The sequence below is a fragment of the Garra rufa genome, chromosome 10 (genome assembly GCF_049309525.1).
Source record: "Garra rufa chromosome 10, GarRuf1.0, whole genome shotgun sequence".
NCBI lineage: Eukaryota > Metazoa > Chordata > Actinopteri > Cypriniformes > Cyprinidae > Garra > Garra rufa.
This window is the reverse complement of record NC_133370.1, coordinates 952,066-966,671: the sequence shown is the minus strand read 5'-3', so window position 1 is coordinate 966,671 and position 14,606 is coordinate 952,066. Positions and strand designations below refer to the sequence as shown.

The following is a 14,606-nucleotide window of genomic DNA, read 5'->3' as shown; positions in this document are numbered from 1 at the left end:
TTTTTGCTGTCAAATTATGACCGATTTTTATAGAGTAAACGTCAGAATAACTGTAGTAATAATTCTCTAAAACACTTGCTTTACTTGACTCTCCATGAATCATTTTTAGTCTCAAATCTGATCATCAGGATCTTTTGAGGAACATTTCTTTCCCAAAGCTTTATCTCATTTTACTAAGACATATTATTGGAGATATGGAGCGACCACTGATATTTACATAATTTAATGTCAATATCTACTGTACCCTCATAAAGATCTCATTGAATAACATATTTATATTCATATTTTTGCTCAGTTTTAGTCTCTGAATAAAATAGTCTCACTGTATCAGACTATATGAGCCATAAAAGCTCATATATAATCAAAAATATGATACAAAACACAAACACATATATGACCCTGGACCACAAAACCAGTCATAGGTGTAAATGTTTTCCTGAAATTGAGATTTATACATCATCTGAAAGTTGAATAAATAAGCTTGGTTTGTTAGGATAGGACAATACACTGCAAAAAATGCTTTTCTTACTTAGATTTTTTGTCTTGTTTCGAGCCAAAATATCTAAAAAAAAATCTTAAATCAAGGAGGAATTGTCTTGTTTTCAGAAAAAAACTACTTGAAATTAATTGCCTTTTTGCTTGAAATAAGCAAAACAGTCTGCCAATAGGGTAAGAAAAATAATCTCGTTTTCTGTTTGAAATATTTTGTTGCTTACCCCATTGGCTGATCATTTTGTTCGTTCTAAGCAAAAACTCACTTTATTTTGACTTGTTTTTTTCTGAAAAAAAAAAGACAATAATTTTTACTCGTCTAGAAAATCCTTCTTGATTTTTAGATATTTTGACTGGAAACAAGACAAAAAAAACTAAGTAAGAAAAGCATTTTTTTTTGCAGTGTATTTGGCTGAGATACAACTATTTGAAAATCTAAAATCTGAGGGTGCAAGAAAAATCAAATATTTAGAAAAGCACCTTTAAAGCTGTCCAAATGAAGTTCTTAGCAATGCATATTACTAATCAAAAATTAAGTTTTGATATATTTATGATCCTAAATTTACAAAGTATCGCCATAGACCATGATCTTTATATCCTAATGATTTTTGGCATAAAAGAAAAATCGACAGTTATGACCCATACACTCTTTAAAACAAAGGTGCTTAAAACGAACCTTTTTTGTCTAAATGGTTCCATAAAGAACCTTTTCAGATGACTTCTTCAGATTATAAATAGGTAAGAAATGGTTTTTTAAAGAACCTTTGACTGAATGGTTCTTTGTGGAACCAAAAATGGTTCTTCTATGGCATCGCTGTGAAGAACCTTTCAAAGCATCTATATTTTTAAGAGTGTACAGTGTATTTTTGTCTATTGCTACAAACATACCCATGCTACCCGTGGTCACATATAGTAACTTTTTTGTCTAGAGGTTCAATAAAGACTAGTATGACAAAGTATGACGCCTGAAAATGGCAAAAATGACACAAAATTTGCTGAGAAAATTCTAAATAACCAACTTCCTGTTGGGTTTCGGGCTTCATCCCGGGGGACTTTTTTGTAGATATTGGTGTGTTTACTGAACATGTGAAGTTTGGTGCAGATTGGACATTGCGTGCTTAAGTTGGTGATGCTATGATAATAACAGAATATTGGCCTTTAGATGTGATCAGGCCAGGCCTTTAGGGGACATGACCTTTAACAAAAACTCAAGATATTCGCATTTTAACATTGCAAGGGCCATTACATTAGACCAGGGTTCCTCAAATCTTACCCTGGAGGGCCAATGCGCTGCAGAGTTTAGCTCCAACCCTGATCAAACTCACCTACCTGGGATTCTTTAATGATCCTGATGACCTTGATTAGCATGCTCAGGTGTGTTTGATTAGGGTTAAAGCTAAACTCTGCAGGAAAATGGATCTCGTGGGCCAGATTTGAGGATCCCTGCATTAGACTGACCAAATATAATGCTGATGTCATTAAATCTCCAGGAGGAGTTCATTAGAGCGTAAAACATGTCAGTACCTGTTGCCAGCAGATGGCGCTATGACTATAAGTGAATATGGGCATGAGTTCAGGACAGGACTCTTATCAAACATGAAGTTTGGGGAAGATCGGACATTGTCTAGAGGTTCAATAAAGACTATTAGTTCAGGCTTTACAGGGTTAAAAGTGTGTTTTCATCAAGTCGAACGTATCTCAGTCACTGTTTACAAATCTGACAAAGACGCCGTGTGTTTATGCAAACATGCATCCGAGTTTTCACCAAGCACATGTGTCTCTTTCTCCTCACGTCCTGCGTCGGGCGTCCAATCAGGTGCCTCGAACGAATCTCCGCCCAGATCAGCCAGTTTAATGTAGCCCTTACTGCCCGATCGCTCCAATCTGGGACAGCTGAACCTCCTCGACCTTTCGTCCAAACACCTGGAGCCCAGATCCGACAGAGCGTTCAGAGACAGGTGAGACCCCGCGACCCTCGCGCCAGGCGGCTGCAGCTGCGTCACGTTGAGCTTTGAATCCTGGGAAAGCGACATCCGCGTCCTTGAGACTTCCGCTTTGGTTTCCAACGCCGCGCCGCAACTCTTTCGCCTCGCCAGCTCGTTCTCCGCCATGTCGCAGTTGTTGAGTTTGATGACGGGAAGCGTGAACGCATTGACCGACGAAGTGACGATGGAGCGCGTCTCCCACTCGCGCGCCTCCTCGGCTCCTTGATATATGCTGTAAATGTTGTCTGTGAACGACTGGCGCTTTGCAAACAAGCTGTATTTCCTCGCGCACGACGGACGCCGGTAGTTCCCCGCGACGGCTGAGGGTTTGTCGCTCTTGGACTGCATGTAGCTGATAAGCCCGTTGAACGGGACGCAGTCTTTGGCGCGCAAACTGTGAATGTCGATGACGGTGGAGTAAATGTCTCGCAGATTGATTATTTTGGTTTTCTTATCACGATCCTCGTGGAGGACCGCGTTGGCGCAGATGAACAGGAAAATCCCGATGCCCATCACTAAAGGTCCGAAGACTTTGAGGTTGTCCGAGTATAAATAACTAGTGAAGAGACTTTTGAAGAAGCCGGGCGAACGTGAGACGTTTCCGCCGTTAATCTCGCTCGAAACCACTAACTCATTATTGCTTGTGAGATTCTTCTCTTTTATTGGCTGTATGGGTCCGATAAACCTCTCAGTGTTTTCTCTGGGCCAGTATCCCAGTACGGCCATGGCGATGCCCACCAGAAGGATCATAATGCCCAGCGCTGCCACCAGACCGGAGACAGAGCACAGCTTAACTTTGCCTTTCACCACCACCACGTCGTTCTTTCGTCGCTTTTTCTTGGCTTTCCGCTTCTTCTTGTTCTCGGCACGGTTCTTGGTTCGCAGCGAATCCTGGCGCCTCGAAATCCTTAGCAGCCCGCCGGTAGCGATCATCCTTCCTATTGGATCACAGGGCTGTCAATCATCCTGTGGGCAGAATACACATCATACACAAACCCATTAGCTTTAAGAAAACAGCGAATGGTGGGCAATATGCATTTTAAGTAGTAAATATAGAAGGAATATATCAAAGTCATTTATATGTGCCAAACTTCCTGCTACCAGCTGGTGGCGCTATGACTATAACTGGATATTGGCATGTAGATGTTATCAGGCCAGCACTTTTATAAAACATATGAAGTTCGGTGCAGATTGAACTTGGTATGTTTGAGTTAGTGCATTGCATGGCGTACCCTGTTGCTATGATTATAGCTGAATATTGGCCTTTAGATGTGTTCAGGCCAGGACTCTTACCAAACACATGAAGTATGGTGCAGATTGGACATTGCATGTTAAAGTTAGTGTCAAACAAGTTGTTTCCTGTTGCCAGCAGGTGGCGCTATGATTATAACAGAATATTGGCCTTTAGATGAGTTCAGGCCAGGCCTTTAGGGGACACGGCCTTTAACGAAAACTCAAGATCTTTCCAATTTAACGTCACAAAGGACTTTAGATTACACTGATCAAATTCCGTGTTGATCTGAATAAATTTGTTTAATTACAATGCCTGAGAATGGCAAAAACTGCACCAAAATTTGCTGAGAAAATTATAAATAACCGACTTCCTGATGGGTTTCGGACTTCATCCCGGGGGACTTTTTTGTAGGTATTGGTGTGTTTAGGGAACATGTGAAGTTTGGTGCAGATTGGACATTGCATGTTTAAGTTAGTGTCAAACAAGTCATTTCCTGTTGCCAGCAGGTGGCGCTATGATTACAACAGAATATTGGCCTTTAGATATGTTCAGGCCAGGCCTTTAGGGGACACGGACTGTAACGAAAACTCAAGGTCTTCGCAATATAATGTCATAAAAGACTTTAGATTAGACTGACCAAATTTGGTGTTGATCAGAATAAATCTCTAGGAGGAGTTCTTTTAAATACAACACCTGAGAATGGCAAAAACGGCACCAAACTTGGAGAGAAAATTCTAAATAACCGACTTCATATTGGGTTTCAGACTTCATACCGGGGGACTTTTTTGTAGGTATCTGTGTGTTAACCAAACATGTGAAGTTTGGTGCAGATTGGACATTGCATGTTTAAGTTAGTATAAAACAAGTCATTTCCTGTTGCCAGCAAGTGGCGCTATGTTTATAAATGAATATTGGCCTTTAGATGTGTTCAGGTCAGGCCTTTAGGGGACATGCACTTTAACGAAAACTCAAGATCTTCGCAATTTACCATTTCAAAGGCCATTAGATTAGACTGACCAAATAAAATGTTTATGTCATTAAATCTCTATAAGGAGTTCTTTACAGCGTAAAACATGTCACTTCCTGTTGTCAGCAGGTGGCGCTATGACTATAACCGAATATGGGCATGGGCATGTGTTCAGGACAGGACTCTTATCAAACATGTGAAGTTTGGGGAAGATCAGACATTGTGTGCCTGAATTATAACAACTTCCTGTTTCATGGCGAAACATCAAAGTTTGTCAGGCCGCCACGGACACGCCCTTTAACAAAAACTCAAGATCTTCACAATGCAACGTCACAAAGGGCTTTAGATTAGGCCGACCAAATTTGGTGTTGATCTGAATAAATCTCTAGGAGGAGTTCGTTTAAATACAACACCTCAGAATGGCTAAAAACGGCACTAAACTTGCCAAGAAAATTCTAAATAACCAACTTCCTGTTGGGTTTCGGACTTCATACTGGGGGACTTTTTTTGTAGGTATCTGTGTGTTTCATGTGTCTACCGAATTTCTTACATGTATGTAAAACATAGTTCGAGGGGCACTTTGTTGAAATTTTATAGGTGATGCTATTGAGCTATTTTGCCACACCCACTTCTAAAAACCATAATAGATGTAAATTTTCACCACTTTTGGCATGTGTGCAAAGTTTCATGAGTTTTCGAGCATGTTTAGGCCCTCAAAAATGTGATAAAAATGTGGTAAAGAAGAAGAATTTGAGCAATTCCAATAGGGTCCTCACACCATCGGTGCTCAGGCTCTAATAACTCATCCAGAATCCAAGCCTACAAGCCTATATTCATTCTGAAAACTAGTGACTCATGTCATTTGTTATTAATATATTTTTTTTTCAAAAGAAGCTTCTAAAACAAAGATGCTCTTCTAAAAAGGCACAGCTTTCCATTATTGAAGCAAAGCTGGCGCATTCTTGTTCAACATGTTGCTTCTTTAATTATCATGATCTTTTATTAATACTGCATCTGTGCATCAGAACACATGCAGTTATTCTCATTTGTTTGTCATATTCTGATGATTCCAGTCAAGGATGCAGATGCTTCATGCAAACAGATGGGTCTGAAAAACACTCAGCATCTGAAATTACAGATATAACAGCAAGTTCCTGACAGCCTGAGGCAGATCTCATTGGATTTCATCTGTTACTCTCTAATATCTCGGCATCAAAAGCAGCCGGGCATTTATAAATCCATCCCATTTCAATTAAACATCATCTGTAAATTCTCAGATTTCTCATGCACCGCTTTACGAAGCCACTTATACATTCCAATCAAATAATCAATTACAGAAGCAGATGACATTGCCTAATTGCACTGAGTAATGTATAATTCACCTTTGCCAGCAGGGTATCAATTTGCCTAATCCCTCAGAATCATGTGTGCCGTACAGTGATGTTTGCATGAATAATTCATGGCGTGAAAAGTCTTCAGTAAAACTGTCATGACACACGGCCGGTGGAAATGTCAGCGTCTACGGATGACAGACATGAGTCATACCCCCTTCAGAGAACGTCAATGAGGGCCGACGGGGGTCGTGGCGCTTCACAGACGCTTTCAACATCTCCATACTGCAGGAAAACTATGATGATAAAAAACAACAACCTGTGGTAAATGAAACCAAATCAGCCACATTAAATATGGACCGCTACATTATGAAACTGCAAATGCACGTTAAATGTCATATCTAGAGACTAGACTTATGCCAGACAAAAGTAGAATACACAAAACACCCTAGCAACTGCATAGAAACACCCTAGCAACCATCCAGAACATCCTACAACCACGCAGAACATCCCAGCAACCATTTACAGTAGCAACACCCAGAAAACCTTGGCAACTGCATAGCAACGCCATGGCAACCACCTAGAACATCCCAACAATCATATACAGTAACACCACTCAGAACACCTTAATAACTGCATAGCAACATCCTAGCAACCACCAGAACATTCCAGTAATCATTTATAGTAGTCACACTCTGAATGTCTTAGTAACACCCTGGCAACCACCAAGAACATCCCAACAGCTATATACAGTAACAACACTCAGAACACCTTAGCAACTGCATAGCAACACCATAGAAACCAGAATATTTCAACATCCATTTACAGTAGCAACACTCTGAACACCTTAGCAACTGCATAGCAATGCCCTGACAACCACACAAAACATCCCATCAACCATTTACAGTGGTAACACTCAGAACACCTTTGCAACTGCATAGCAACACCCTAGCGACCAGAATATTTGAACAACTTTATACAGTAGCAACACTCTGAACCCCTTAGCAACTGCACAGCAATGCCCTGCCAACCACGCAGAACATCCCAGCAACCATATACAGTAGCAACACTCAGAACACCTTAGCAACTGCATAGCAACACCCTGGCAACACTAAGAAAATCCCAGCAACCATATACAGTAGCAACACTCAGAATGCCTTAGCAACTGCATATTAATGCCCTGGCAACCATCCAGAACCTTCTAATAATCATTTATAGTAGTCACACTCACCCTGGCAACCACTGGAACATCCCAACAACCATATACAGTAGCAACACACAGAACGCCTTAGCAACTACATAGCAGCATCCTAGCAACCTCCAGAACATCCCATCAACCATTTACAATAGCAACACTCTGAAAGCCTTACAAACTACATAGCAACATCCCAGCAACCACCAAAATATTTCAACAACCATATACAGTAGCAGCCATTCTGAACACCTTAGCAACTACATAGCAACACCCTAGCAACCACATAGCAATACCCTGATAACCATCCAGAACTTCCCAGCAACCCTATACAGAAGCATCACTCAGAAAACCTTAGCAACTGCATAGCAACACCCTGACAACCAGGCATAACATGCAACAGCGTAGCAACAAGCCTAAACCCACTCAGAAAATCATAGCAACCACCTAGAGCATCCTAGCAACAGCATAGCAACACCCTCCATCATGGTAGTGAGTTCTGCATAGACACACATTATTGACATGAGTGATAAACTCTCAGCAGCTGAAGAAAACAAAACAAACTCACACTCCGGTGGCCAGCTGCATTGAATTTTTCGGAAATAGCCATGCATTTATGTCTATAAATCCTGGACTGAGGAAAAACAAACACAATGTTTGTCTTAAAATAATGAAAGATTGAATATATTGATCAGCAAACAGACTTGAATCTGGGACCTGCTCTGTCTTTAACGTGTCCTGATCTCCGTCTCATCCTGCCTGAGCTGGTCTCAGTGTTTATAGGTGGCAGAACAATAAGCACACACTCCCACACGCTCCACTCAAGCCAGCGTACAGCGATCCATTCGGCTTTAATGTCAGCGCCAAACAAACCAAACCATCCCACAGCCCTCGGCTGAGCAGCCTTGATGAGGCTAGGCGCTTCTTCACTTCACCTCACACCCTCTGAGCTCAAACAAAACGACTAACATCACAGACTTCAACACATTCCACATGCATTTGGAGATGTGCAGATATAGTTCACAAAATCCTTTTCCACCACAGGATCCTGTGAAGAAATCATACAGATAAAGAACAGTTCATGAGGGCGGGTGAATAATAACAGGATATGGATTTTTGGCTCATCTTGTTTGCTCTTGTGGTGCACAGAACTGGGTGGATTGCTTACAAATTGTAGTCTAGGATACTCATTTTAGGTATTCAGACTTTTAGATTACATTTGACCTAACTTGCTTTAAACTTACAGTGACAGCAAAATCACAATATCATTGTGGTCACATGATGATATGAAACAAGTGTAGTTTTTAAAATATATTTAAACTCTTTATTTTAACATGAAAGGTCTTTAAAGTTGTGTTTTCGGCTATTATGCTTTTGCACAATATCTATCAAACAAACTAAAACCGAAAGCACAATATGGCTTAAAGGGGTCATCGGATGCCCAATTTCCACAAGTTCATATGATTCTTTAGGGTCTTAATGAAAAGTCTATAATATACTTTGGTTAAAAATTCTCAAAAACTTTTACCTTGTGAAAATCAGCTCTGCAAAAACTCGTTTTATTGCATGGTCCTTTAAATGCAAATGAGCTCTGCTCGCCCCGCCCCTCTCTGCTGTGGTATTATGAGCTGTAATGTTTACTTTAGCCGCGTTTAGCAGTGAAACTTGCCAACAAGCACATTATTAAGAAAGGCCATTTGCAAAGATGCATAAAAAACTCTTATACTCACTTCTGCTGTGGGTGAAGCTGCATCAGGAACGATTTGCACAAACATAGACGCATATGTGGATCAGGATCGGCGCTTTCCTTTTAAAACGAAAGTAACGTTATCCTCGTCGTAAATGAGGACTGCTATGTTCATTATTACATCCTCAATCGCTCAATCCGAGACATTCTTGTCTTCCTCTGCACCTGAGTAACACAATGGCGATCGGAGTCGGACTGTTTCAGCTCGGTGAGGGCGGGGCTAATGTAAGGCGCTCATGTCAATCAACTATTGTGGGAGGGGCTTCTGTCTGTGTGTCGTCACACCCGCAAGAAACTGAGCATGAGCTGATTTTAAAAAGGGGATATTACTTTTAAAGATTAAAAAAATACCACTGGGTGGATTTTTATCATTGTAGGGTGGTTGTGTACACAAACTGACAACACACATTAATGTTCAAACAACAAAAGTTAATTTTGCATCCGATGACCCCTTTGAAGCCTTCATCAAGTCTGTTTTTGCTGCACGTTTCAAAGCAAAGCACACACCTCTGGTGTTTTCCGCAGCTCAGAACGGCTCCGTTCACAGTGAATGAATGCACTGAACTGGTTTGTTGCATGTGCTGTGAGTTTAGCATGTGTTTGGGAACACAATGGCCACCAGTTATGCTTTATTTTTGCACTGGAGTTTTTCTTCATTTTCCGTCAAAATTAAAGTTTAAAAGCTCAGTGTGAATTGCTGACAGCTAGTGGTTTAAATGAGTAACGTTACTGCAGTCCAAATTCAAAGCATCTCTTTCAAGTGTAGAAATTAGGAAAGAAGTATTGTAATTTCCCTGCTGTAGTGTAAATCAAAAGTAATATACTTATAAAATATTCATTTTCATTTATTTTACAGTGCAATTGTTTTACAACATATGGCTATTACTGTCATAGGAACAACAATAATAAAAAAAAGTTGTTATTATTGTTATTATATTCTAATTTGTTTGGCTTTCTAAAACAGTGAATGTAATTTAGACAGACAGTATACCACAAATAAATAGAAGGTTGAGTCCCCTTTAAAGTTCAGGTACAAGTACAAGACTTAAGTTTTCTTAGTTAAGAAGTTGGGTTGGAAATCTTATTTTGAACACTCAAAGTGCTTTACATAGAAAAATTGAACTTTAAAATGTACAAAGTCTTCATTTGTCTTTTTTTTTAAATAGCACAATAAATATTGTAACCTGGATTTCATATCGAGATATTAACGTATTGTGAGATTTATTGTGCCATACTTATATAAAAAAGCAAAGAGAAAAAAAAAAACTATATTATTTGATATAAACATCATAAACTGCATTAAACTTTACATTAAACTGATTTTAAAGGATTACTCCACATTCGGAACAAAAATGTACGCACCTCTATGTCATCCAAGATGTTCATGTCTTTCTTTCTTTAGTCATAAAGAAATTATGTTTTTTAAGGATTTTTCTGCGTATAATGAACTTCAATGGTGCCCAACGTTTTGAAGGTTAAAAATGCAGCTTCAATGGACTCTAAACGATCCCAGCCGAGTAAGAAAGGTCTTATCTAGCAAAACTATTATTATTTTCTAAAAAAATGACAATTTATTTACTTTTTAACCACAAATGCTCATCTTGTCTAGCTCTTGTCTAGGGTCTGTCGAAAAACTCCCATCTCATTTTCTCCTCCAACTTTAAAATCATCCTCATTTGAGGTTGAAAAGTATATAAATTGTAAATATTTCTAGAAAATGACTGATTATTTTGGTAGATAAGACCCATGTTCCTCGGCTGGGATCATTTAGAGCCCTTTGAAACTGCATTTTTAACCTTAATTCAATTGAGCACCATTGAAGTCCACTATATGCCGAAAAATCCTGGAATGTTTTCCTCAAAAAAATTTATTTCTTTGCGACTGAAGAAAGAAAGACATGAACTTCTTAGATGACAATGGGGTGAGTAAATTATTTATAGGTAACCTATAAATCTCAAGCTATTAGACCATGAAACAAATCATTATTCAAATTACTAAACGCTGGTGATGTGTAGCTGTGAAGAACGTTGTTGTCATCATATCCAGTGACATTCAGTAACTTGATGCTTGAAGTCTGGACACAAATATTTCAATCCTGGAAGACTTCTTACACTGCAGTTTTTACATTAGGATCAGTTCGGGAAACCCTGATTTAATCTAATGTTTAATGCATTTAATGATGTTTATATCAAATAATGGAATATGTTTTCTTTCTCTTTGATTTTTAATATGAATATAGCACATTTAATAGGGATGCAACAATCTCAAAATGTCACGATATGATAATATCTCGATAAATCCACGATGCAATATTTATTGCGATATTTAAAAAAAAAAGGCAAAAGACGATTTAGGATTGTTAAAATTTAAATTGTTAAATTCTTTGATGTAATGCACTTATTTACATGATATTTACATAACCATTATTTATTGTGAATATAGTCAAAGGTAAATGTGAACCTGGACCACAAAACCAGTCAATTTTTTGAAATTGAGATTTACACATAATCTGAAATCTGAATAAATAAGATTTCCATTGATGTATGTTTTGTTAGGATAGGACAATATTTGATCCTAGATACAACTATTTTAAAATCTGGACTCTGAAGGTGCAAAAAAATCTAAATATTGAGGAAATCGCCTTTAAAGTTGTCCAAATGACGTTCTTAGCAATGCATACTAAGTTTTGATACATTTATGGTAGGAAATTTACAAAATATCTTCAAGAAACATAATCTTAATATCCTAATGATTTTTGGCATAAAATAAAAATCGATAATTTTGACCCATGCAATGTATTTTTGTCTATTGCTAGAAATATTTATGCTACTTAAGAGTGGTTTTGTGCTTAAGGATCACAAATTATATGACAGAAATTTTGATAAGGAAACTTTAAAAGAGACAAAGAAGACTGCCATTGTGTGAATAATATGTAATCATGTAATGCATAATAAAGTAAGTCTAATCTGATTATGCGTTTTAAAATGTAATCTAATCTAATCATGTAATCCAGATTAAATGTAATCAGTGCAAGCATCAAAATCCAGATTATTGACCGACCAAAAATACACTAAAAATCTGTTAATTTGCAGTTCTTGCATCATTTATCCAATTATTAGACCCTTAAACATCACCTGTTAATCTAGTATGTGCTGACTTGTGTTAACGCCCAACTTTAAGGTCACCTTCAGAGATTTACATTTCATTTTACAGCTACTTTTGAGCTTTTGGGCTTTTTATGATTTAAAACCATAATAAGAAACTTTACAACAAGTACTCATTTCATCCAGAGTAATTATTTAAAGAGGAAATAGATATTTTGGAAACAGTTAATAGGTTCGAAATGATCATATTCAAGTCAATTCTAGCTTTGCTTCGCAAATGATATTGAAATAGCCTACACTGTATTTTACGTTCAATTCGCATTAATCGGACCTTCTATTGTTTTTGTTTTTGTAAACCATGCACGCGCACAAAGATGAAAAGCAACATGTGCACAACAATAAAAAAGCAAAAATAAAACATGCATTAAAATTAGATTTAAAAAACTGTAACAGGATTCTACGAGATTCTACAATGCAACAATGAAATATGTTAATAATTCTGTCAATATGAAGCCAAATGTCAATCACTTTAGACATTATCACACAATTCATTCTCCGTTGTTCGTTTGTTTCTCATTGATTTCCATTCAAAGGCGCACAAAAGCCCTTAACGCGATTATTTCCCGTCAAACAGCGACATTAGGATGATTTAACAAGTGTTTAAGTGAAGTCCAAGACATCAATGTGTGAGTAAGCTTTGGTTGTTCTCACCGAAACTGTGTTTGTCCATCAGACAGAGCTGGTCTCCATCAGTCTGCTCCATGTCTGTGTCTGTGTGTGATGTTCAGCAGTGATTGTCATCCTGATGTTGCTGAAGCAGGATCTGAAGACAGCAGCAGCTCTTCATGAAGCTCGCGTTCATTGTGTGGCCCCGCCCATCGACCAGAGCAGCGGGTCGCGCACTGCGTACTGCGTGCTGCTCACTGCATACTGCACACTTGAGAGCAGGAGATCGCTGTATTGTTGACACTTGACCTCACTATGTGGCTTGTGTCATTTGAGTTAGCATCTCAAAATAAATTAAAAAATAAATAAATACATTTATATATACAGTACCAGCCACAAGTTTTTGAACAGTAAGATTTTTAATGTTTTTAAAAAAGTCTCTTCTGCTCACCAAGTCTGCATTTCATAGTAAAATTCTAAAATATTTTTACTTTCTGAAATAACTGTTTTCTATTTGAATATATTTTCAGATGTAATTTATTTTTGTGATGCAAAGCTAAATTTTCAGCATGATTACTCCAGTCTTCAGTGTCACATGATCCTTCAGAAATCATTCTAATATGCAGATTTGCTGCTCAAGAAACATTTATTATTTTAATTAATATTAGCAATATTTAAAACAGTGGAGTACATTTTTTTTCTGGATTTTTTGTTTTTATTATTATATCTGGTATTAATTTTGTTAAAAGAAATTAGACCAATAGAAATAAAAGAATTAGATTTTTTATTTTTATGTTTTAGTAAATTTTGTTGTTGGTATATTTATTTATTTATTTGTCTTTTTTATTTTTTAAATATGAATATAAAATTATAGGTTTTTATATATAGTTTTTATACTTTCCCTTAATTTTTTATTAATTGATTTAATTAGTTTTTATGTTTTCCATTTTCATTTTCGTTTTTGTAATTTTTGTTTAGTGTAAATAGTATGTTCAGTAAGTCATGACAACATGTTTTTACATTAGTTTTTACATAAATTTTTGATCCAATAAATACAATAAATCAGTATATTAGAATGATTTCTGAAGGATCATGTGACACTGAATACTGGAGTAATGACGCTGAAAATTCAGCTTTGATCACAGAAATCAATTACATTTTAAGAGATATTCAAATAGAAAACAATTTTTTTTACAGTATTTTAAATAGCAAAAATATTTAACATTTTTACTGTTTTTGCTGTACTTTGAATCAAATAAATGCAGCCTTGGTGAGCAAAAGAGACTTCTTTTAAAAACATTAAAAATCTTACTGTTCAAAAATTTTTAACTGGTAGTGTATATATATATATATATATATATATATATATATATGTGACCCTTGACCACAAAACCAGTCATAAGGTAAAATTTTACAAAACTGAGATATATACATCACATGAAAGCTCAATAAATAAGCTTTCTATTGATGTATAGTTTGTTAGGATAGGACAATATTTGGCAGAGATACATCTATTTGAAAATCTGGAATCTAAGGGTGCAAAAAAAAATCAAAATACTGAGAAAATCACCTTTAAAGTTGTCCAAATTAAGTTCTTAACAATGCATATTACTAATCAAAAATTACATTTTGATAGGTTTACAGTAGGAATTTTACAAAAAATCTTAATGTAACATGATCTTTACTTAATTTCCTAATGATTTTTAACATAAAAGAAAAATCAATAATTTTGACCCATACAATGTATTTTTGGCTATTGCTACAAATATACCCCAGCGACTTAAGACTGGTTTTGTGGTCCAGGGTCACATATACATAAATTTGTATGATCAATAGTCAAGAAAAGTCAATAAAGAGATGTTAAAAATCTGAAATATTAAAAATATTG

General features: G+C 37.0%; 1 protein-coding gene across 1 annotated transcript; it reads right to left on the bottom strand.

The window, feature by feature from the left end:
• Window positions 1-2,162: 2,162 nt before the first annotated feature.
• On the bottom strand, window positions 2,163-3,410 carry tmem200cb (transmembrane protein 200C, genome duplicate b). Its single transcript, XM_073848215.1, has one exon. The coding sequence runs from the start codon at window positions 3,408-3,410 to the stop codon at window positions 2,202-2,204; it is 1,209 nt and encodes a 402-aa protein (XP_073704316.1). The 3' UTR covers window positions 2,163-2,201.
• Between the last annotated feature and the right edge of the window lie 11,196 nt (window positions 3,411-14,606).